The sequence below is a fragment of the Perognathus longimembris genome, chromosome 7, assembly GCF_023159225.1.
Source record: "Perognathus longimembris pacificus isolate PPM17 chromosome 7, ASM2315922v1, whole genome shotgun sequence".
Lineage (NCBI taxonomy): Eukaryota > Metazoa > Chordata > Mammalia > Rodentia > Heteromyidae > Perognathus > Perognathus longimembris.
This window is the reverse complement of record NC_063167.1, coordinates 25180750-25205813: the sequence shown is the minus strand read 5'-3', so window position 1 is coordinate 25205813 and position 25064 is coordinate 25180750. Positions and strand designations below refer to the sequence as shown.

Genomic DNA, 25064 nt, shown 5'->3' with positions numbered 1-25064 from the left:
AAGCCAGTCCTGGCAGACAAATATGACTCTTATCTCCAACTAACTAGCAAAAAGCAGGAGTGGAAGTATGGCTCAAGTGGCAAAACACCAGGTTTGAGAAAGTCAAATGAGAGCACAAGACCCTGAGTTCAAGTCCCAGTACCAGCAAAAAGAAAGGGATGGAAGGGGTGGGGAGGGGAGGGGAGGGAGAAGGAAGCAGCCACTCTGCCTTTCAGAGACTGGAAGGTCTGTGACTCAGAGGCCCCTGAGTCACGGCCCTTCAAGATTAGGGACAAGTAAAGCCCTCCTGGCACCCTATGGACAGCTCTGAAACTGTTACTGGCAGATGCTATATGTTCAAAGGGAGGGCCTGAGACTTCCTCTGAGGTATCCCTAATTGCCCACCAGGAGTTCAAACTGTAACCTGCCAGGTTCCACCATGATGGAGCTCACCCCTGCCAAAATCCACTCCCAATTCCTAAGCCCACAATAACCCTCTCCTTGTCTAAGTTCCTCTTAGAGCCCACTGCCTGTTCCTGGATCACAGTCTGTCACATATTATCCTCTAAACATTCCTTGCTTTCTGCTCAGTCATTCAATATTGGTTGATCTCTAGCACACGCAAGGCCCTGTATAAGTCACTGGGGGTCAACCCGTAAGCAAGTCACAGTCCCAAACTGCTCACAGTCCCAAGGGAGTGATGGGTTCCCTGGGGAGTAACTGCTCCAGTGTGCAAAGGAACACGGAGGAGAGTCTGAATGTGAGAGTGGAGGAGGAAGCTTTGGGCACTGTCGGGGATGTTAGGGACAGAGGAGGTGGCACTTAAAAGAGGAGGAGGGGTTACCAGTATCTTGCAGAGAAGAAAATTAAAGGCTGGAGGTTTGATCTTGCAAGCTGCATACCTCTGAAGGGCAAATTACAGTACATTGTCACAGGGCTGGCACAGAGGTGGCAGCTGGTAAAGGAGAACAGGTAGAAATGGGATCTGATTTGGATGAGTGTTTATGCTGACGTCCTGACTCCACACAGGCAATGAGGAACCAAACCTGTTTTATTAGCAGTCCACTCATAGAGTGAGGTTTGCTTTTTTTTTTTTTTTTTTTTTTTTTTGGCCAGTCCTGGGGCTTGGACTCAGAGTCTGAGCACTGTCCCTGGCTTCTTTTTGCTAAAGGCTAGCACTCTGCCACTTGAGCCACAGCACCACTTCTGGCCATTTTCTGTATATGTGGTGCTGGGGAATTGAACCCAGGGCCTCATGTATACGAGGCAAGCACTCTTGCCACTAGGCCATATCACCAGCCCTGAGGTTTGCATTTTAGAATAAAATATTCTGTCAGTCCTATGGAGGAAAGGTAACAAAACTGAGAGGATGAGAACTGTTAGGAGATTAACTGGAAGGTCCAGGGGAGAGATAATAAAGTAGAGGAATGGGTGCATTATCTGAAAGACACAAAGGATACTTCAGGACAGGCCTTGGTGATAGATTGAAAGCCAGTGACATCATTGAATTAGCCACAACCTTGCTCTATCTTTCTCCCTGGGCTGTGAGGATGCGTGCTGAGATGCTGAGCACACCCCGGGTGGGGGGGGGGAGAGCTATTTATGCCTTTACTGAACCCAAAACCATGCAGGGGCTTTCTGCACTTGATCTTATCTAATCCTCAAGGTATCCCTGCACAGGGACATTCATAAGACAAGGAAATTGAAACTCAGAAAGGATAAGAGCTCAGACTGGTCAGTGGCAGGGAGCAGTCTAGCATCTTACCTCTCTGACTCCAAAGCCTGTATTCATAAGCACTGCCAAGACAGGTGCCAGTGGCTCATGCCTATAATCCTGCTACTCTGGAAGCTGAGATCTGAGTTCAAACCAGCCCAGGCAGAAAAGACTGAAATGCTTATCTCCAGCTAACCACCAAAAAGCCAGAAGTAGAGCTATGGTTCAAGTACCATCCTTCAGCAAAAAAGTTAAGAGACAGAGCCCAGCCTCCCTGAGTTCAAGCCCCAGTCCTGGCAATAAATTAAATAAATAGATAAATAAATAAATACTGCCTAGGTTGGTGGGAGAGAACTGGGCACCTCCAGGCACAGAAAGAAACAATCCTCAATCCCACACTGAGTCACAGGAGAAGGTGTGCATGCTGTCAGGAGGCAAGAAGAGTGGAACTAAAAAAAAAAAAAAAAAAGGAGTGGAACCAGCTTCCCCAGGACTTCCTTATAAGGGAATAACACAACAGAAGTCAAAAATTATTCTTAAACAGGTTGTTCACTGTAACACTGTCTACTATGGAAGATGTAGAAAGTCATGAAATATTACATGGCCTTTAAAAATAACTATAAAGTCTGAGATGTGATTTGAAAAAAAAAAACAAAAAACAAACCTTTCCAATATAAAAGTAACAAGCTGGTAATCCTAGATACTCAAGAGGGCAAGATCAGGAGAATCATAATTCAAAGCCAGCCTAGGCCAAAAAAGAAAAAAGTCTGTGAGACACCATCTCTAAAATAACATCCCCAAAAGCAAAGCTGGAGGAGTGGCTCACGGTAGAGTACCAGCAGAGCAAGCACAAGTTCCTCAGTACAAGCCCCAGTATCACCAAAATGAAAAAGAGTAAATAAGCAGGGCAAGGAATGTGGCTTAGTAGTAGAATGCTTGCCTAGCATGCATTAGACCCTGGGTTCAACTCCTTGGTACCACATACACACAATAAAAAATTAAAATTATTTTTTTTAAAAAGAAAGAAGAAAAGAGTAAGTGAAGAGTCAGAGCACTATGGTGGACAGGCCATGAAGGGAACTGGTCAAACTAACTGAAGGGAAGGAGATATAGATTGAGAACAGAGTCATAGTAGCATCTGGGGATAAGTTTTTCTCTTTCAAGCTTTTCCTGGATCTTTACAAGAGCAATAACAACTTAGATAGCTGCTGAGTTGGTCCTAAGGACCTTTTGGTTCTCTACCCACCAGCATACGCCAAGTACGATGGCCCATCCTTCCCTCATACCCACAGCATCCAGTTTATTGTGGGGGACTTTTCTTACCCGCCACTCTGACCACAGCTCGTTCTGCAGGGTCCAGCACGGAATCCTGGCTTTTCCTCTTTTTCTGCTCATGCAGGGGCAGGTTCCAGGGCAAGGTGTCCCCTGGGGGACAGGGAGATAGGCTCCCGGACCGCTCGCTCCTGTAAGACCGTTCACTCCGACATGACCTCTCACTCCGACAGGACCGCTCACTGAGCGTTTCTTCATCTGAGGAAGACATGGCCCAGGCAGGGGCTGCAGCAAGAGGACTTGGGAATCCAGGAAGAGGGATCTAGAGGAAAGAAAATGAATGTGAATAGAAAGGTTCACACAGAGCACCCTGAGACTTGGGAACTGTGATTCTAGTTCTAACTCTGCCACTGATTTTACCTTTACCAATCTCAATCTCAGCTTTTCATTGGCAAAATGATGATGATAATACAACCATTCTTGGGGTTTGGGGATAGTATTAAAAAAATAGGATTAGTCTCATACCTGTAATCCTAGGTACTGAGGAAGCTGAGATCTAGAAGACCAAAATCAGAAGCCAACCCAAGCAGAAAAGTCTTCAAGACTGCACCTCTAACTAGCCAGGAAAAAACTCCTCCAGAAAAAGAAATGTACTCATGACTTGACTTATGAGAACTGTAACCCCTCTGTACATTAGCTTTATAATAACAACTTTTTTAATTCCTCAAGAAAGGCTATAAGGATAAAATGAAAAGCTGGAGGCGTGGCTCAGTTGGTAGAGCACTAACCAATGAGCAAAAGCATCAGGTACCAAGTTTGAGTTCTGGTCTTAGACCAAAAACAACAAATGAGGTAACAGATAAAAAGCATTTTTGAAAAATTAAAACAATCTCAATGGCAGACAGGAAACAAAGTATGTGCTCTATAATAGACACACATTCCTGGATTTCTCCATCAGGTAAATTGGATAAAGTACTACACTTAAAGTACAGTAGATACAATTATGTACAAATTCTGGTTTGGCCACTTACAATTGGTGTAATCAAGGGCAATCACTCCACCTCTCAGAGACTCGGTGTCATCATCTGCAAAATGGAGATGATATTCCACCTTAGAGGACATTTTAAAAACATAGTAAAATGAACTGGTGCCATGGATGGCACATAGCAAGTGTTAGATAAAATATCCATTGGCTCATTGCAAGGTCTGTGTGGGAATAAGTTGTAAAGCATGGGGTGGAGGAGATGATACTGGCCATTTAGTGAGTAGAGGGAGTTGAGTGGAAGCACAATCATTCTGAAGCCAGCTGGACTCCACCAGCCAGACTGGGCAACCTTCCCCCAACCAGGCCAAGCTCACTCCCAGAACCATCTGCTACTCATGGCCCACCACCCTAAAGGCTCCACCACAGCCAAGATGGCGCATACCTTCAGCTGTCAGCCTTCCTTCAGGCCCCAAACACAGCCCAGGTAACTAGCTCTCACTTCAGCTCTAAGGTCCAGAAGATCAGGAGCTGTTGACTTTCCCTTTAAGGAGAATACTTGCATGTAAGGGCTGAGTGGAGGCGGGGAAACTGGACTAAATGGCTGGACCCCATGGATTTCTAGCAGAGTTTCTAGATTCTGGGAATCTCAGCCTGGAGGCAGCAAGGAACAGAGACAGCCAGTCCTGGGTCACTGGTAGATGGATGCTCGCCATAAACACAGAACTAAGAAATAATAAACGCAACATCAAACGGGGCAGGAGGACCCAGCCAGGAAGAGACAGAATAGCCCTGCCAGCGACTCCTTGTGCCAGGAGCTCTGTGGGTCCTCTTGCCCTGAAACATCAAGCTGGGATCCAGCCACAGAAGGTAGAAAGGAGAGGGCTCAGGGCCTAGCACAGCCTTGCCCTTTATCCTAGCATTGGTTCCTATCCCCACGTTTACCTTCTGGTGCCCACCTTCCCCTTCAGGCCAGGTCAGGGGCTGAAGGGACAGCCTCAGGCTTCAGGAAACTCAGGCTGTGCTTCCATCTGACCTCAGGCACAGGCAGGAAAACGCTCCTCCTCTCAGACCGCTTGCTTCGTGTCAGAGCCGCCCATTCCTTTCCTAGACGCCCATTTTACTACAAAGGCCCGCTCCTGCTCCTGCGAGGCCACCTCAGGGAGACCCGGCCCCTCCTCAGCAATGCCCGGCCGGGCCTCCGGCCCCTCACACACACCTGTTTGGCCTGTGGCCTCGCATGTCACCCTTCAGTCACCCAGGTCACTCCATCCATCTCGTGTTCACAGAAGCGCGCACCCACACTCCCGCCCTCCCCCCCCTCCCCCCCCCCCCCCCGCAAGGCCCCTGGCCAAGGCCATCTGGGGACCTGACCTGACGCCCCTCGGCCGCGGCCCTCCCCACCTGGCCTCCGCCCCCTCCCCACGGCGGGGGAGGGGCGCCGCGAGCCGGCGGCGGCGCGGGGTGGGTCCGCGTGCCCGCTGCGCGCGCGTGGCTGACAAAGAGCGGGGACGCGTGACCGAGGACCGACAGGGGAGCAAGGGCCAGCGGCCGAGCCCTGCAGCCGGGCAGCGAGCGTCCCGCTCGGGCAGGACCCCCGGCCGTCTGCGCACGGACCAGCGCCTCCTTTTCCCAGGAAACACGCCTCCCTCTGGTCTGGGCAGCGCCCGCCCGGGAAGCCCCAGCTCCACGCCATCCCCGCAGCCGGCCGGTCGCGGGAGACTGCAGGTGCGGGGCCCGGCACAGCCCCGGTGTCCTCGCCGGTCACCCCCGCCAGCCCCTGCCCCGGGCTGGGGTGCGGCCCGCCCCGCGCGATCCACCGCCGCACCCCAGCCGCCTCCACGCACCCCGCGCATCGCACCGGGCAGGGAGCCCGGATCCCATCCCGCGCCCGCGCCTTACCCCGAGAGCGGAAGCAGGCGGAGGAGGAGGCCGGCGGCTGCAGCGGGGCGCGCCCGGGGCTGGAGCCCGAGAAGGGGAGCACCGCGGAGCGGAGGGGAGCGGCGCCCACAATGGCCGAGCTCGCGGCGCCGAGCCCCCCGCCCCCCGCGCCCTAGCGGCAGCGGCTGAAGCGAAGCCGGCGCAGCCGCCCAACCCGCACCCCACCCCCAGCGCCGACGCCGCCCCCCGCCCCCCACGCGCGCTCCCCGCCCCGCACCCCACCCCCGCGCCGCCGCGCGCCCCGCGCCCCCCTCCGCGCTGACCCTGCGTCCTCTCGTGCTCCCCGCGGTCCTCTCTCTCTAAGTCTCTACTACCGGCTCCTTCCTGGAGGCCACTGGTGTCCCCAGGGCCAATTCACACCCCACATTCCCCGCCCTCTGCTCAACCGACCTCTCCGCCCCTGCCCCGCGGCCGCGCGCTGACCCTGGCCAGCCTGCCCGGCCTGCCTCCTGGGAGCCGTTCTCCGCCGGCCCCAGGCCGCCGGCTGTCCCTCTGCCCCGGCCCCATGCTCTGGAATTACCCTTGCCAGCCCCTCCCCCCCTGCCCACTGCCCCTAAACTCACTGGGTCCCCACTCCTGGGGCCCCGCGGGAACTGAATGCAGAGAGGGCTCATCTTCCCCGGGAATAAATGGAATAGGGGGACCAGGCCTGAAGAGGGAATTCACACTCTTGGATTAAACATAACCACTTCCAGGTAGAATCTCAGAAGTATCATCCATTGACATAGCATTTATTGAACTCCTGCATGCATGAGCTGATGGTACAGAAAATAAACCAGGAGTGCCTTCTTGCCTCTCATGGTACAGATAAACCAGTATGTCCAGAAAGGGAGGACATTTCTCCAACTTCACTGATAACCTGCGTAGAAACAACTACCATGTGGGCATGTCTCCTGCTAACCTGCAAAGTACTTTACCTGGGAGGTGTCAAATTTAATCCTCAGCCAGGTTGTGGAGGCTCATGTCTGTCTGTCATCCTAGCTACTCAGGAGGCTGGGATCTGAAGATTGCACTTCAAAGAAAGACCCAGGAAGAAAAGTCCCCTGAGACCTTTCTCTCTAACCACCAAAAAGCCAGAAGTGGCTCAAGTAATAGAATGCTAGCCTTGAGGCAAAAAGCTAAAGAACAGTGTCCAGATCCTCAGTTCAAACCTCAGTACCTTTCACAACCTTATTCATTCATCCATTAACGAAATGCACAAATGAACATCTGCTATGTGTTCCGCTCCATGCTAGGGAGAATAAGACACATTGGATCCCTGCCCTTGGGCTCTACTGAGCTTGCAGTCCAACAAGAGAACTAGGAATTACAATGCAACTCGGGGAATAGCATTGCGACTTCTCATTTATAAAAGTAGACCAAGACTAGATGATTTATTCAAACACATCAAGAGTTAAAGTGAGCCCAGGACTGGAGCCCTGTTTTTTTTTTTTAATCTATATCATGTGCTCTTTTTACTGTAATGATGGAAGACTGGGTGGGTATGGTATGCTTGTTTGGAGCATTTACAGAAGTCCTTGAAGTTCAAGCTAAGAAATTTGGCCTAAATGTTGCAAATTTTTTTTTTTTTGCCAGTCCTGGGGCTTGAACTCAGGACCTTAGCACTGTCCCTGGCTTCTTTTTGCTCAAGGCTAGCACTCTACTGCTTGAGCCACAGCACCACTTCTGGCTTTTTCTGCTTATGTGGTGCTGAGGAATCGAACCCAGGGCTTTACACATGCTAGGCAAGCACTCTACCACTAAGCCACATTCCCAGCCCTTAAAATTTGCAATTTGAGTAGCCAAAGAAGGTACCAAAGTAGAAGAGTGAAACAGGCATGGTGATGCATGTCTGTGATTCCAGCACTTCAGGAGGTAGAGGCTAGAAAACCAAGAGTTCCAGACCAACTTGCTATAAAATAAGATTTTGTCTAAAAAACACAGTAACAATGGGGAAAGTAAGTCACAGGCTGGTATAAGATTCATATGGATGGTTGCATAGGAAGACTACTGCAGTAGTCTCTGGCAAAGGTAATGAGGCTCAGGGACAAGAGGTGTGGCTCAGTGGTAGAGCATTTACCTGGTGTGTACAAGACCTTGGGTTCTACATGCAGCATGCACAGTAAGTAGGCCAATGTGTGCAGTGAGAGCATATACACACAAACACATACTTGCGCATGCATGCGCGTGCACACACACACACACACACACACACACACACACACACATTACAAGGTTCTGAATCATCCATGGACCAACAATGGATAGGGGACGGGAGGTTCTCTGCCTACTGGGTTTCAGGGTTTGCAGACATTCTTCCACAATAAATAAAGGAAAGAAGCACCATTTACCAAAACATTTAAGTGCTAGACAATGTTCTGGGCATTTTGTGTATGTCATTGACCCATACCCCAAACTCTCTGTCATAGCTATCTTTATTATCCTCATTATACAAATTAGGAAACAGGGACTTTGAGAGGCTAAACAACTTACTAAAACCTACAGAGGAAACTCATGTTGGAGCTGGTGTTTGAGTCCAGGCCTATCTGGTGCCAAATCTCACACTATAAACATTGCTCTGCACCCTCCTAAAGCCAAGAAATGAATCTAGGCTCTTTTCTTTAGACCACAGGTACCTCTGAGTCTTCTGGGGAAATATTGGGGGTCCACAACTATAACTGAAACTGTATTGAGCTAATAGTGCCGGCTCCTTCTGTGATATGTTCTCCTTAGAAACCTGCAGTGGCTTCAGACCAAGAGAATTCTGCAGTCTGGTTCTTAAGTTCCTATGAGACTTAAGTTCCTTAATCATGGAATATTATTCAGCCTTAAAAAAAAATGCAGGGCATTAGTGGCTCACATCTGTAATCCTAGCTACTCAGGAGACTGAGATCTGAGGATCATGGTTCAAAGCGGGTCCAGGCAGCTGTCCATGAGACCAATATCTACAATTAACCACCAGAAAACCAGAAGTGACACTGTGGCTCAAAGTGGTAGGGTGCTAGCCTTGAGCAAAAGATCTCAAGGTCAGTGTCCAGGCCCTGAGTTCAAGCCAGGACTGAAAAAATGGGGGAAGGGGTGTCCTTTCATTTTCAGCAATATGGACTCACTTGAAAAGTGCATCACAAAAAGAGGCAGGCACAGAAAGACAACTGTCACACGACCTTGCTAAGTAGAGTCCAAAAGAATTGAACTCATAGGAGCAGAGAATAGTTATCTGGGGCTGGTGAGGAAGAGAATGTATTGACCAAAAGATACAAAATTTCAGTTAGGGGACAAGTTTCTGAGATCTATTGTGTAACATAGTAACAACAGATAATAAAAATAAGTGCACTGAGCACTGGAGGCTCATGCTTGTAATCCTAGCTAGGAGGAGGAGGCTGAGATTTTAGGATGGTATGTATAATCCAGTTTGGGCAGGAAGTCTGTGAGACTCTTATCTGCAATAAACACTCAAAAAACAAAAAACAAAACTGGAAGTGGCACTGTGGCTCAAGTGGTAGAGCACCAGTTTTGAGCAAAAGAAGCTCCGGGACAGCACCCAGTCCCAGGACTGGCAAAATGATAATAAGAATGAGAAACACAAAAAAACGAGCTAGCCAGAAAGCAGAATACTTACACGCACAATTACTTAATAATAATAAAATAAAAATTTTATCCACATGGATTTGATTACAGAAACTAATAAAGTATTATCTAAATTAAAAAAAAATAATGCATAGGCTGGAGGGTTGGTTCAAGTGGTAGAGTACTTGCTTTGAGTTCAAACCCCAGTACTATTTTTTAAAATAGCATGTTTTGGGGCTGGGAATATGGCCTAGTGGCAAGAGTGCTTGCCTCGTATACATGAAGCCCTGGGTTCGATTCCCCAGCACCACATATACAGAAAACAGCCAGAAGTGACTCTGTGGCTCAAGTGGCAGAGTGCTAGCCTTGAGCAAAAAGAAGCCAGGGACAGTGCAGAGCCTGAGTCCAAGGCCCAGAACTGGAAAAAAAAAAATTGCATGTTTTTTTTGTTTTTTGGTTTTTTTTTGGCCAGTCCTGGGCCTTGGACTCAGGGCCTGAGCACTGTCCCTGGCTTCTTCCCGCTCAAGGCTAGCACTCTGCCACTTGAGCCACAGCGCCGCTTCTGGCCGTTTTCTGTATATGTGGTGCTGGGGAATCGAACCTAGGGCCTCGTGTATCCGAGGCAGGCACTCTTGCCGCTAGGCTATATCCCCAGCCCCAAAAAATTGCATGTTTTTAAAAATTATTAAAAGGGTACATTTTAAGCATTCTCACCACACACAAAATAATGACATGAGGTAATACATTGCAATTTGATTTAGTGATTCTATACCATATATATATATTTTTTAAAAAACATCATGATCGGCCTCAGGGCATAGCTTAATGGTATAGCATCTGCCTGGAAGGCCAGAAACCCTGAGTTTGATCCACAGCACAAACAACAACAACAACAACAACTAGAGAGCCAAGGATAGTGTGGCATGCCTATAATTCCAGTACTGGAGATGTGGAGGCAGAAGGGTCATGAGTTCAGGCAGCATGAGCTACATAGTGACACCCTGAGACTCTTATCTCCCCAAAACACAAACCAGAACCTGCTTAGCAAGTACAAAGCCCTGAGGTGAAACCCCAGTAACCATTTTACCCCCCCCCCACCCATTATATTGTAAATGCTGACTACATGTAACTTTCCTCAGTTAAAAATAAGTTTTAGGGACTAGGATTGTAACTCAGTGACAGAACACTAGTTTAGAGTAAGCAAGGCCCCAGATTTCATCCCAAAGGCTGTATTCATGTATGCACGCATACATATATATTTAAATAAAAAATTTAAACACTAAGGTTCCTATGGGAAAAGCTAAGAGGTACAGAGGCATGAGACAGTCATTTTTATCTTAGAAATGAGGGCCAGGGCCCTTCCCTGGTGAGAGAGCAGCTAGGGCTGAAAGCCTTGGCCGAATACAAGGAGCCTGAGCATGAAAGTGAACCTCTGCCCGGCTGCCAGGAGCAGTGGGCAGGGTCTCAGTAGTTAGTGCCAGCTGCCAGGGCTCATGAGAAGGGCTGCCAAGTCACCTAAGAAGCCTGAAGATCCACCCACTGCTTAGAAGACCTTGGAAGGTTTTCCTCTTCCACCTCAATGCCCTTCGCAAATCTGACCACAAGGCCTGTTCTGAATTATTCATGCTGTAAGCTGTTAGAAGTTGGAGCTTCCGGAAGTTTCTGGATTTAGGACATTCAGCTGTGAATCCCAGGGCTGCGTCTGTAGTTACAACTGTGTTACCCTAGGATTGAGCTACTGGTGAGATTTGCCAAGAACTTTGTAGCTGGCAGCCTACCAGTGACCTTGAACTACTGGGCTTCAGTTCATTTCAGCAATCTTTTACTGAGGAATACTATGTTCTGGGAAGAGCTCGGGTTTTGTTGGGAACATGGAAATGAATCTGATCAAGTCTTTGTCCTTGCGTATTTGGGGGGCTGATAGAGGTGACAGGCACTTAGAAATCACTGGCTTCCTTCCATACATCTTCTAGGCCTACTGAGGGCTCTCCTCCCCTCCCCAACCAAGGCCAGGCCCTCAGAAGCAAGCATTCTTGGAATCTCAAATCTCAAACATCTGAGCAGGGTGCCCTTAAGGTCTTGGAAGGGCACAGAATAACTTCTGTGTATATGTGTATGCGTGTGTGTGTGTGTGTGTGTGTGCATGTGTGCTTGTATGTACTGGGGCTTGGCTCAGGACCTAGGCACTGTCCCTTAGCTTTATTGCTCAAGGCTGGCACTCTACCACTTGAACCATAGCTCCGTTTCTTGGTTTTTAGTGGTTATTTGGAGATAAGACTCATGAAATTTCTTGACTTCAAATATGATCCTCAGATCTTGCCATCTGAAGAACTAGGATTACAATTATGAGCCACCAGTGCCCAGCTACAGAACAATTTCTTTCTTTTTTTTTTGTAATTTATTTATTAATTAAACAAAATTTTTTTTTACGAGGTGTTGTGCAAAAAGGGTACAGTTACATAGTAGGGCAGTGTGTACATTTCTTGTGATATCTTACACCCTGTTTTTCTTTCCCTTCCCTAGGTCAGGTAGACATATATACAATATACAATGTATCAAGAACATATACAGTAGCCACGTGGCCTACGCCCAAGAAAATTCGCCTAGGGCTTTAAATGTAATGTCTATATTAGACAATATGTCGACAGTAGTCTTATATGAACGTACATACATAGCTTTTGAGCTATTGTATTCCACTGAGAGGTCAATTTTTGACCTTTATATGTTGAGTAATTGTTTGGTTTTAGTTACATAATGTTGGGTCGCTGACCCAATCCTGTGGGAAATACCATTTGACAAGCAGTTTTTGGTTTCACAGACCTGGTCTCTACTGTCTCTCCATCACCCCATTTTAACAGTCATATATCAGGGAGATCATGCCCCTTTGTTTTCTGTGTTCTAGGCTTGTCTCACTCAACATTATTTGTTCAAGTTCTGACCATTTCCCTGCGAATAACAATATTTCACCATTCCTAATCGCTATGTAGTATTCCATTGTGTATAGGTACCATATTTTTTGGATCCATTCGTCTGTGGAGGGGCATCTGTGTTGTTTCCATATTTTGGCTATTGTGAATTGTGCAGCGATAAACATGGAAGTACAAATGTCTTTTTGATATCTTAAGACCTGTTGTTCAGGATAGATGTCTAGGAGTGGTATGGCTGGGTCATAGGGTAGGTCTATATTGAGCTTTTTGAGAAACCTCCATATTGTTCTCCAAAGTGGTTGTACTAATTTGCACTCCCACCAACAATGGAGAAGGGTTCCTCTTTCCCCGCACCCCCTACAGCATTTGTTATTGCTTGAGTCCAGAGTATAGGCCATTCTAACTGGAGTGAGGTGGTATCTCAGGGTTGTTTTTATTTGCATTTCCTTTACTACCAGGGATGTTGAACATTTCCTCATATGTTTCTTTGCCATGTTTATCTCTTCTTTTGTGAAGTCTCTCTTTAACTCCTTTGCCCATTTCCTAATTGGTTTATTGGGCTTGGAGGGGCCAGAACAATTTCTTACCATCATGACTGTTGGAGTCCTGACCTGATCCTCCAGCCTGCACTTTCCAGTTGCTTCAGGAGGATGATTCCCCATTCATCTAGCATTAATTAAGCATTGACTCAGTGCAGGTGCCAAATTTTGTGCTAGGTGTTCAAAGAGAAGCTATAACAGGTATTTATAAACTGCTTTTGCCAGTGGTATTTACTAGACATCATGTTGAAAATGAACTATATAACTTGTGGGTAGGGATGGGAGGGAAACTGGGAGAGAGCAAGAGGGAAGAGGTGACATTGTTCCAAAAGAAATGACTTGTGTAACTGTAAGCCCTTTGTACATCACGTCTATAATAATAATACAACTTGAAAGAAAATCCTACTTTGGCTTTAAAGCACTGACTCCTTTGTGGGCCCACAAGTTACACGGAAGCAGCATAAAAGCTTGACATCCCTGCTGCCATATTGTATTTCTCTTTGCTCTGAGTCCTTCTTTCTCAAGTCAATTCAGCCATATTGGAATCCAGAGAGGACAGGACTGACTGATTACATCTTTATAACAAGGGACCAAAACAGCCTCCAAGGGAAGGACCAGCAGTATCTCACAGGATGTCCCACAGGATAGACATCTCCAAATGAGGGTAATTGCCTCACAGATGAGGCAAATAAACGAGGAGGCTGCACCTGGAGTGGGAGGAATGCTCTAATGGGAGGGATGCTTCAGCACACACCAGGTTGCTCCCCTCAGGTGATACCAGGGATAACCATGTCTCTGGAAACCCAGCAGAGCCAAAACTGAAATAATGGTCAGCCAGGCCACCCTTGGCCTGTTTCATTACTTACACTTCTCTCCCCTGCCCCAGTTCTTCCTCTGTTTAAACCTAAAGCTCATGTCTGTACCTGGAAGATGGGCCGACATGCTTACTTTGCTTCTTCCCATGGTATGCCTGTACCACATAATTAATCTTCCTCTTTCCTTCACCATCATCCCTTTATTTTGCATATTGAGGTACATGGCCAAACATATGAAATCCTCCAAGTTAGGCTTTCTGGCCTGAACTCATAGTTACAGAATCAGCCCAGGATGGCCTCAAATTCTTGATTGTCCTGTCTCGGCCTTCTGAATTGGGATTACAGCACAAGTTACCACATTTAGCTTCTGCCTGAATTCTTATTTATTTATTTTGGTTTATACCAATACTGGGACTTGAACTCAGGGTCTGGATCCCCTCAGCTATTTCACCCAGTGCTGGCACTCTACCACATGAGCCATGGCTCCACTTGTGTGGTTAATTGAAGACAAAAGTCTCATGGACTTTCCTGCTCAAACTGTAATCCTCAGATCTCAGCTTCCTGAGCAGCTAGGATTGTAGACAGGAGACACCTGTGTCTGGCTCACATTTTCTCTTATAATCTTCATTTGAACTCAAAGCCCTCATTTGTTAGGCCACTCTACCACCTGATCCACAACTCCTAACCCTTTGTTTCTATTCTTGTTCATCCATTCTAATCAATGTGGTAACCAAGAGTAAATCCTTTAAAATATAAATCATGCCATGTCACCACACATACAGTTCCAATTAGCACTTGGACTAGAATATAAACATCTTACAAAGGTCTAGAATCTGTCCCTCACTTATCTCTTAGACCTAATCTCAGAGCCTTTTGCTCATTGGGTTCCAACAACCCAGGCTTTCCTCCTATTCCTTTGGTAAGTGAATCTTATTTCCATCCTGGAGGTTGGCAGAACTGTCCTTACTAAATGTAGAAGGCATGATTCATATGGTAGAGCACCTGCTAGTGAGTGCAAACATCAGATACCAAGTTCAAGTCCTAGTTTGCGGGGAGGAGTGGAAAGAAGAAAGAATATTCTTTCTAAAGTCATTGCAAGCCTAGTGTTTTTTTTTTAATCATCTGGGACTCATCTGCACAGTTATTTTCTCACAGAAGCCTTTTATTTTTGAGCACCCCCCCTTCTTCCTGCATCATTCGTAATGAATATTCCTTTGTTATCTTGTTTGTTTCTTTACCTATTTACTTTTGGACTCTCCCATCAGGTAGTAAACTCTATGAGAATTGGATGCTCTCTGTGCTCTTCCCTTCTGTATCCCTCAGTGAGATACTGTTAGTGAATGGAAACTTGAGTGAGAGAGTGCGTGAACGCTGTGAGCGAGGACAGCTGGGAGCAGACTGACCAGCAGAGATCAATGTCCTCAAAGACCTGAAGTTGAACGAGAGTACAGGATGCTGAAGAAAGTCAACCAAGTTCAGAATCAGCACAGAGAGAGATAGGGGTAGACAGGGTGGCAGTTCATTCCTGTAATGAACAGGGAGGCTGAGCTAGGAGGATTGTGAGTTCATGGCTGGGCTATACAGCACGTTAAAAGACTAGCCTGGGCTGTATATTGCAACCCTGTCTGAAAAAGAAAGGAAAGAAAAGGAAGAAAGGAAGAAGGAAAGAAAGAAGGAAGAAAGGAAGGAGGAAGGGGAGGAGGGAGGAAGAGAGGGAGGGAGGGAGGGAGGAAAGAAAGAAAGAAAGAAGGAAGGAAGGAAGTCTTCATTGTCACACATTTAAAATCTAATGGGCTGAGCGGTGGAGCGCACTGTTAAAGCACATGCTTAGCATGTTGAAAAGCCCTGTGTTTGAGCTTCACAACCGCAGAAAGACAAAGAAGAAGGAAGGAAGGAAGGAAGGAAGGAAGGAAGGAAGGGAGGGAGGGAGGGAGGGAGGGAGGGAGGGAGGGAGGGAGGGAGGGAGGGAGGGAGGAAGGGAGGAAGGGAGGAAGGGAGAGAGGGAGGGAGGGAGGGAGGGAGGGAGGGAAAGAGGGAAGGAGGGAAGGAGGGAAGGAGGGAGGGAGGAAGGAGAAGAAAGAAAGAGAGAGAGAGAGAGAGAGGTAAATCTACTATAGGAGACAGGTACTCCATGAATACCTCAAGTGTGCAGTGGGATGCGGTTATCAGTGAGCACCAGAGAAAGGACACAGAAGTAGGGAGCTCAGTGAGAGCAGCAGGATGGCTTGAGGAAACATCACTCAGGAGGGTTTAAGCGGAGAACTGGACAGAAGAAGGCAGGCAGCCTGGGTGCAGGTAGAACTGTGCTGCCTGGAAAAATAGTACAAACTACATATGCAATTAAATTTGTTTCTATACTTAGTGGGCTGAGATCTGAGGATCACGGTTCAAAGCCAGCCATTTAATCACCAAAAAAGCAGAAAGTAGAGCTGAGGATCAAGTGGTGGAGGGCTAGCCTTGAGCAAGAACAGCTCAGGGACAGCACCCAAGTCTTGAATTCAAGACTCATGACCAGTACAAACACACAAGAAATTTCTAGTAGGCACTTTTGCAAAAGTGAAAATTAGTGGTGACCAGGGGTTGGGGAAGAAGGGATGAACAGGCAGACCATGGAGGACTTGTGGGGCTGTGAAACTATGCTGATGACATTACAACAATGCATATGCTTTATATACTTTAAACCTGGGAGATGTAGGGCTAGTGATTGGCTCAGTGGTAAAGTGTTTGCATAGTAGAGCCCTCAGTTCCTTCTCCAGAAACACACACACACACACACACACACACACACATACACACACACACACACACACACACACCATGTACAACACTAAGAGTGAACTTTAATATCAACTATGAACTTTGGACAATAACAATCACTCAATGTAAGCTCACAAATGGTACCAAAGGTACCACTATTGTGTGTGTAGTTAATGTTGGGGGTGGTTGTGCATTTGTGTGGACAAGTATACAGAAACTCACAGCATATTCAATCCTGGAGATAAGCCTATATGTCCGACATATCCCAAAATATCATTTCAAAATGCTATCAGCCAGACATGGTTGGTACATTTCAGAAGTCCCAGCTACTCGGGAAGCTATGACAAGAGAATCACTGAGCCCACGAGTTAAAACCAGACTGTACAACATAGTGGAAACTCTGTCTTGGGGAAAATAATATCAATGTGAAAAAACACTTCAGTACTTTTGGGTGTGTGTGAACTTAGTCCAGTGTGCATTTCATACATATGGTGCACCTCCATTTGCAACGGCTGAGTATGGCTGGTAGTTGACATTGGGTAGTGGAAGATGAATGTTCTAGGCATAGGAAATCCAAGTACAGAAGTTTCAAGGCAGGACTGGTTGTAGGTGGGCAGAGTAGGAGAAGATGCGATGGTTGCCGTAAAGCCTGTGCAAAGCTTCTTGGGATTTGTTCTAAGTGTGACTTGAAAACTGCTGAAGGGTTCCAAGTGAGGGTCATATGAAGTCTCTTGTGACATGAATGCAGTGCAGGTGCTGGCTCTGTTGATGGTGTTTCTAATGATGGGGGAGGCAGTGCAAGGCCAACATCCTGCGCTGTACTTGCTGTCTGTTCACAGAGTCACATTGGCAAGCGGGCTGGAACCAGAACAGCAAGGTTTGCACAGTGAGTGGGCACTGGCAGGCACTGAGGATTGGGGTGGAGGTGAGGAGTTAGAACCAAGCTGTGAGGAGCTAAGAATGGAGAAGTAAAGGGAAGGAAAATAACGGTTAGGGTGGTAGCTGACAAATGTGGAGGTGGGAATCTTATTTGTTCGCTAGGGTTTTTTTGTTGTTGTTCTTGTTGTTATTTTTTGTTGTTCCTTTGAGATGAGTATCTTATGTTACTTGCTGTTTGAGGGTTTTTTTTGGTTGTTGCTTCTTGTTTTTTGTTTGTCTGTTTTCGTATAGTATTCTACTGACTGTTGAGACTTTATATTTCTTCCCTGAGACTCTAGGGGTTGATTTTTTTGGGGGGGGGGTTGGTCCTGGGACAGGCTTGAGCTTTGTCACTGAGCTTTTGTGCTCAAGGCTAGCCCTCTACCACTTGAGTCACAGATCCACTACTGGCTTTTTGGTGGTTAATTGAAGATGAGAGTCTCATAAACTTTCCTACTCAGGGTACTTCAAACCTTGGTCTTTAGATCTCAGCCTCCAGAGTAGCTAGGGTTATGGGTATGAGTCACCATTGCCAGGCTGAAACTCTAAGTTGGTTGTTTTAGAGTTTTTTTTTAGTTAGTCATGGAGCTTAAACTCAAGGCCTGGGCACTGTCCTTGAGCTTTTTTGCTCAAGGCTGGTGTTCCACCACAGCTCCACTTCCTTTTTTTTTTTTTTTTTTTTTTTTTTTTTTTTTTCGGTGGTTAATTGAAGATCAGTCTCATGGACTTTCTTACCTGGGCTGGCTCTGAACACTGGTTCTCTAGCCTCCTGAGTAGCTAGGATTATAGGTGTCAGCCAGCAACACCTGGCTTTTACATGTTTTGTTTTCATTTCCTAAGGATGTTCCTATTTGGACACACCCTACACATTGAGGCTTTTTTTTTGTTTTGTTTTTATGATGGATCTTCAATATCTTCTTCTAATGATTCTAATTGCCCTATCATTGTGGTGTTGGTGCCTATTGATTTTTTTTTCTTATTCAAGTCAGATTGTGATTTTTGATTGAGGCTCAGTCATTTTAGATATGGAAAACTCTGCATCTTGCTCATTCCTTGTATTTGAGCAGGTCTCCTCCAACACAGCCCTTTGGGGGAAAACAGGGGTACAGCCTTGTCACTGCCAGGAAGGGCAGAAGTCCAGGTTTTCTCGTGGGCCTGCACTGGCCTCTGGTGCTGGAGGGGCTCCTTGGAACTGGGCAGCCAGCATGGCAGGCAGGTTCCCCAGCTGGCTTTCACTGATAGCACACAGGATGGTATCACATCTTTCCCTTGTGCCCTTTGACCTTTGGTCCTATGATCTCAGCCTCCTGAGTAGCTAGGTTTGTAGGTGTGAGTTGCCAGCTCCTGGCTCATAAACTCTTCCATTTCTGTGTTTCTATATGTGCACACTGAGACTCCTTCCTGAGCCTTCTACTCAAGCCTCCTGACTTTGATATACAAAACTCAACACGGGCACATTCACTAAACTCTTACTATTTAGGCTCAAGGCCACATGCTTTGTTCATATACTCAGTATCCTTCCGGCCATATAGTGTCATCATCCCATTTTACAGATGAGGAAATCAGGGCTTGGAGAGGATGGCTGTCTTGCGTAAGTTCTCACTTACAGCTAGAGAGAGCTGGAGGAAAGATTTGATGGGTCTGTCTGTTCTAAGCACAGAACTTGCTCTGCAATGCCGCACGGTCTTGAAGATGACAGCCATAGAGGCTTTGCAGATCATTTCTTACTGGGACAAAGGCCTGTGATATAAGCAATGAAAAATGAGGATCAGCCATGGAGATGAGGTTCAAGGGAAAAGTATAGACTGTAAGGTCTGTGAGGGCAAAGATTCTTACTGTTTTTCTACTTCTACTCATAGTTCTGAAAATAGCATAGCACATAATACTGCTCAATAAATATTGAGTGAGTGAGCTGTAGCCCAAGTGTTTAAAATGAGACCAAAGGACAAAACAGGAACTAGATGCTTGGAACTAGCCCAGGGTAAGGCTTGATTGTAGGGAGAAAACTAAAGCTGGGACTTCAATGGATAACTCAGGCTTCCCTAAACCTGTGGGGACAGAGCTTGTGAACAAGCACAAGTCAATTGAGATGTTGCCTTCCTTCCTTCCTTTCATCTTTCCTTCCTTCCTTCCTTTCTTCCTTTCTTCCTTCCTTCTGAAATATGAACTTTTCTTTCATATTACTAATTGCTATGCATTTTGGTGCAGAATGCTTGGCTGGCTGCTGAATGCAGGTGACCTGTTAGGACTAAGAGGGTTGTAACAATCTATAAAAGCCCCTGTCCTCCAGCTCACAGTCTAATAAGAAAACAGGATACAGGAAGAGGAGTACCAAGCACATGCTGCAGAACAATTGCCTCAGGTCCAGAATTCCTACGCTGATATCTTCATACATTTCCTCTCTAGGATGGTAAGAATATAAGAAAGACATGGATACTTTTATATGCTTATTACTTGGGCCACAAAAAGAGTGAACGGCCCTAGATGTTAGTAAGATTCAATCTAAAGATGTCTGTTAGACTATAGGCCATAGTATCACTTTTCCCGCAGTCCTATGTACATCTTTATTTGATATGCATATACCTACTTCTAGTTCACACCCAGCATTGAGGAGGCAATGGAATCCTTGCACGGATGTGCTCGGTGATCTGGGTGTGTGCATATGTGTGCTAGTAATGGGGCTTGAATTCAGGTCCTGAAGCGCCTGCTCTACCTTTTGACTCATGGCAGGTGCTCTACTACTTTAGCCATATCTCTCTGGATTTTTGCTGGTTAATTGGAGATAAGTCTTACAGATATGTCTTCCTGGGCTGCTTTGAACTGAAATCCTCAGATTTCCTGAGTAGCAAGCAGGAATTATAAGCATGAGCCACCATCACCTGGCAAGTTAAGTGTGTGTGTGTGTGTGTGTGTGTGTGTGTGTGTGTGTGTGTGTGTGTGTATCCCATCCTTGGGTTTGAACTCAGGGCCTGGGCTCTGTTCCTGAGTTTTGTTTTGCTTTTCCTCTTCCTCAAGGTTAGTGCTCTATCACTTGAGCCACAGCTCCATTCCCAGCTTTTTTGTGGTTGATTAGACATAAGAGTCTCACAGACTTCCCTGCCTGGGCTGGCTTCAAACTGCAAACCTCAGATCTCAGTCTCCTGAGTAGCTGGGATTACAGTAGGTGTGAGCCACTGGCACCTGGTTGAGTTTATGTATTTTTATATTCTTTCTGAGAATTCTAATTGGAGCTATAGATTATTTAGAAAACTAATTTAGTTTTCAAGTATTTAGAGATTTTTCATGGTGGTTGCCTTTGTGTAATGAATTTCCATTATGAATTTGTAGTTTGCATTGTTGCATTGTTGTAAGGAAACCCAATCTTGAGAAACAGAAGCCACCACTTAAAAGGCCAAATTATGAGTCAGGTGCTGGTGGCTTAGGCCTGTAATGCTAGTTACTCAGGAAGCTGAAATCTGAGGATCACAGTTCAAAGCCAGCCCAGGTAGGAAATTCCATGAGACCCTATCTCCAATTAACAACCAGAAAATTGGAATTAACACTGTGGCTCAAGTGGTAAAGCACTAGCTTTGAGCTGAAGAGCTCAGGGATGATGCCCAGGCCAGAGTTCAAGCCCCACGGCTGACAAAAAAAAAAAAACAAACACCAAAAAAACAAAAAAAGGTGTTATACATAAGCAAAGCAAACCAGATGAGGACATTTAAACCTAATAAAAAAGGGCTGGGGATATGGCCTAGTGGCAAGAGAGCTTGCCTCGTATACATGAGGCCCGGGGTTCGATTCCCCAGCACCACATATACAGAAAACGGCCAGAAGTGGCGTTGTGGCTCAAGTGGCAGAGTGCTAGCCTTGAGCAAGAAGAAGCCAGGGACAGTGCTCAGGCCCTGAGTCCAAGGCCCAGGACTGGCCAAAATAAATAAATAAATAAATAAAATAAAAACCTAATAAAAAAGCAAAGCATCTAGGAAAACAATCAGGGGAAATCAAGGGATAATTATGTAGGGGAAGCACAGACCCAGTCTCCTTACTTCAGCATAATTTCAACTCTTGAGATTATGGCATTTAATTATTGGTGTTGTCTCCATGAGTGCTTCAGGAAGAATGTGATTTTGCTGCTTTTGGATGAAATATTCTTTTTTTGTTGTTGTTTTGCCAGTCCTGGGGCTTAGACTCAGGGCCTGAGCACTGTCCCTGGCTTCTTTTTGCTCAAGCACTCTGCCACTTGAGCCACAGCACCCCTTTTGGTACTGAGGAATCGAACCCAGAGCTTTGTGCAAGGCAAACACTCTGCCGCTAAGCCCTGAAATATTCTATAAGTGTCAATTATATCCTTTAGGAGTAATGGTGGGAATTGGGCTTTAAAGTCTTCTTGACTTTTTAGTAGTTTCAATTTATGAGGCAGGAGTGTTAGCACTGAACTCTAATCATGAATTTGTCTTTCTCCTTTCAGTTATTTTGCATCTCTGTTGTTTGGTATATACGCGTTTATGTTGCCAAATGTGCATCACTGGCTGTCTCTTCTTTCCTTATGCAATGCCCTTGTAATTTTCTTTATTACAAAGTCTACTTACCTCATCTTAGAGTCATTCTTCTTTCCCTTTCTTTGATTAAGCTTTTTATACCTTTTCTTTTTTTTTTTTTTTTTTTGGCCAGTCCTGGGCCTTGGACTCAGGGCCTGAGCACGGTCCCTGGCTTCTTCCCGCTCAAGGCTAGCACTCTGCCACTTGAGCCACAGCGCCGCTTCTGGCCGTTTTCTGTATATGTGGTGCTGGGGAATCGAACCTAGGGCCTCGTGTATCCGAGGCAGGCACTCTTGCCACTAGGCTATATCCCCAGCCCTTTATACCTTTTCGATCCTTTCATTTTCAATCTTTAGTGCCAGTACTGGGGCTTGAACTTGAGGCCTCTTGCTCTGGCTCAGCTTTTTTGTTTAAGGTTGGTGCTCTGCCATTTGAACCAGACTTTTACTTACAGCATTTTGCTGAGTTAAATGGAAATAAGTCTTGTGATTTGTCTGCCTGAGCTGGGATCAAACTGGGATCCTCAGATCTTCAGAGTAGCTAGGATTATATGTGTGATCCATCAGTGCCTGACCTACTGGATCATTCTATCTATCTATCCATCCATCCATCCATCCATCCATCCATCCATCCATCCATCCATCTATGTACTGGCACTGGGGCTTGAACTGAGAGCTTGGACACTGTCCTTTAGTTTTTTCCATTAAAATCTAGAACTCAACAATTTGAACCATACCTCTACTTTCAGCTTAGGGTTGGTTAGAGATAAGCATCTCACAGACTTTCCTGCCAGAGCTGGTTTTTAAGCCATGATCCTCAGATCTCACCCTCTTGAGTAGCTAAGATTACAAGTTTGAGCCACCAGTGCCAAAAGAACTTTTTCTTATTGTTGCATTTTTATTTTTCTGCAGCATTTTGAGCACATCTCCTCATATAATTCAGTGGTTTCTGTTATTACATTATATACACATATCATTGTATATTCTACTTGCATTGACACTTCAACAAATGAAATGAACTGTAGACTCCTTACTTTTATCCCTTTGGCCTTCCTACTGGTAATGTAATTGTCTGAAATAGTTCACCTACAAATAATCACGGCCACATCAGTGCTATCTCTCTCAAATATAAAACATAGTTTTAGGGGCTGGGAATATGGCCTGGCAGCAAGAGTGCTTGGCTCGTATACATGAAGCTCTGGGTTTGATTCCCCAGCACCACATATATAGAAAACAGCCAGAAGTGGCGCTGTGGCTCAAGTGGCAGAGTGCTAGCCTTGAGCAAAAAGAAGCCAGGGACAGTGCTCAGGCCCTGAGTCCGAGGCCCAGGACTGGCAACAAAACAAAACAACAACAACAACAAAACATAGTTTTAAATACTCAAACGATGACTATTCTCTGTTGTTCCTTTAATTCTACCTGATGCTCTAAGATTCCTTTTGTTACCATTTCCTTCCTGTCTGGGAACTGCCTTCAGGAATTGCTATAGGGTAAGTCTGTTCATGACAAATTCCATTCATGCCCCCTCATCAAGGAAATGTCTTCATTTCCCCTCATTGTTTCAGGAAGTGCAGGATTTCAAGTTAACAGATTATCTTCCTTCCTTCCTTCCTTCCTTCCTTCCTTCCTTCCTTCCTTCCTTCCTTCCTTCCTTCCTTCCTTCCTCCCTCCCTCCCTCCCTTCCTCCCTCCCTTCCTCCCTCCCTCCCTCCTTTCTTGCTTTACTTCTTTCTTTTTTTGTATGCCAGTACTGGGGCTTGAACGCAGGGCCAGGGTACTGTTCCTTAGTTTTTTCACTCAAGGTTGACACTCTACCACTTAAGCCACACCTCCTCTTCCAGGATTTTGGTGGTTAATTGGAGATAAGAGTCTCACAGGCTTTCCTACCTAGACTTGGCACTGAATTGCAATCCTCAAATCTTAACCTCCTCAGTGGTTTGTTTTTTTTTTTTGGCCAGTCCTGGGCCTTGGACTCAGGGCCTGAGCACTGTCCCTGGCTTCTTCCCGCTCAAGGCTAGCACTCCGCCTCTTGAGCCACAGCGCCGCTTCTGGCCGTTTTTCTGTATATGTGGTGCTGGGGAATCGAACCTAGGGCCTCGTGTATCCGAGGCAGGCGCTCTTGCCACTAGGCTATATCCCCAGCCCTCAGTGGTTTGTTTTGTTTTGACAATTCTGCGTACTGAACCCAGGATATAGGCATGTTAGGCAACCACTCAGGAGACAGGGGCAGGTGAACCTCAAGTTTGAGGCTAGCCCTCTAACTTCTTTGACTTATAAACTTACTTTTGAAAACTTTTTTGATTTGTATTAACAGCTTAAAACACAGACATGTTGCCTGGCTATATAAATATTTTTATATTCTTATTCTAAATGCTTTTTAAAAACTACTTTATTGTTATTATAAAGGTGATATACAGAGGGATTACAGTTACATGAGTCAGGTAATGAGTACATTTCCTTTCGTAGTGTCTTCCGTCCACTCATTCTCTGCCAGCTCCTCCCTCCCATCTCCACCCATGTGTTGCATAGTTCACCTTCATCAGTATCCAGGAAGCTCCACTGTCTATGTACTTTTTAAAGACAATATTAAAAAAAAAAATTTAAGCTGGATGTGGTGGTGCATGCCTGTTATCCCAGCTACTCCGCAGGAGGAGGATCTCAAATGAGAGGCTAGCCCAGGCAGTGAGCAAGACCTTATTTCAAAAACCCAATAAAAACAAAAGGGCTAGGGCCATGGCCTGAGGAGTAGAGTGGTTACCTAGCATGAATGAAGCCCTGAGTTCAATTCCCAGTGTTACCAAAAGAAAATTTTCTTGGAGCCCAGTGCCAGTGGCTCACACCTATAATCCTAAATACTTAGGACGCCCAGATCTGAAGATCGTATTCAAAGCCATCCCGAAAAGGAAAGTCTGTGAGTCTTATCTCCAAAAACTCACCAAAAGCTGTGGTTCAAGTGGTAGAGTTCGATCCTGGAGAGAGAAAAAATGTTCAATGCTAGGCCCAGAGTTCAAGCCCAGAATTGGCATAAATGAAGGAAGGAGGGAGGAAGGGAAGGAGGGAGGGAGAGAGGGAGGGAGGGAGGGAGAGAGGGAGGGAGGGAGGGAGGGGTACTCCTGCCCTATAGATGGGAATTTTATTTTATTTTTTGCCAGTCCT

At 46.1% G+C, this 25064-nt stretch overlaps 1 protein-coding gene across 5 annotated transcripts in view; it reads right to left on the bottom strand.

The window, feature by feature from the left end:
- Nucleotides 1–4050, bottom strand: part of Macf1 (microtubule actin crosslinking factor 1) — a 357403-nt gene extending 353353 nt beyond the window's left edge. For 2 of the 5 annotated variants that reach the window (XM_048350958.1, XM_048350967.1), the window contains exons 1-2: nt 3997–4050; nt 3017–3287 (exon numbers count right to left, since the gene is read on the bottom strand). In XM_048350958.1, the coding sequence (XP_048206915.1) occupies nt 3017–3236 (220 nt within the window). In that variant the 5' untranslated portion in view covers nt 3237–3287; nt 3997–4050. The remainder of the gene's footprint in view (nt 1–3016; nt 3288–3996) is intronic. The other 3 variants (XM_048350965.1, XM_048350966.1, XM_048350964.1) reach the window with 2 other exon arrangements.
- Nucleotides 4051–25064: the final 21014 nt, after the last annotated feature.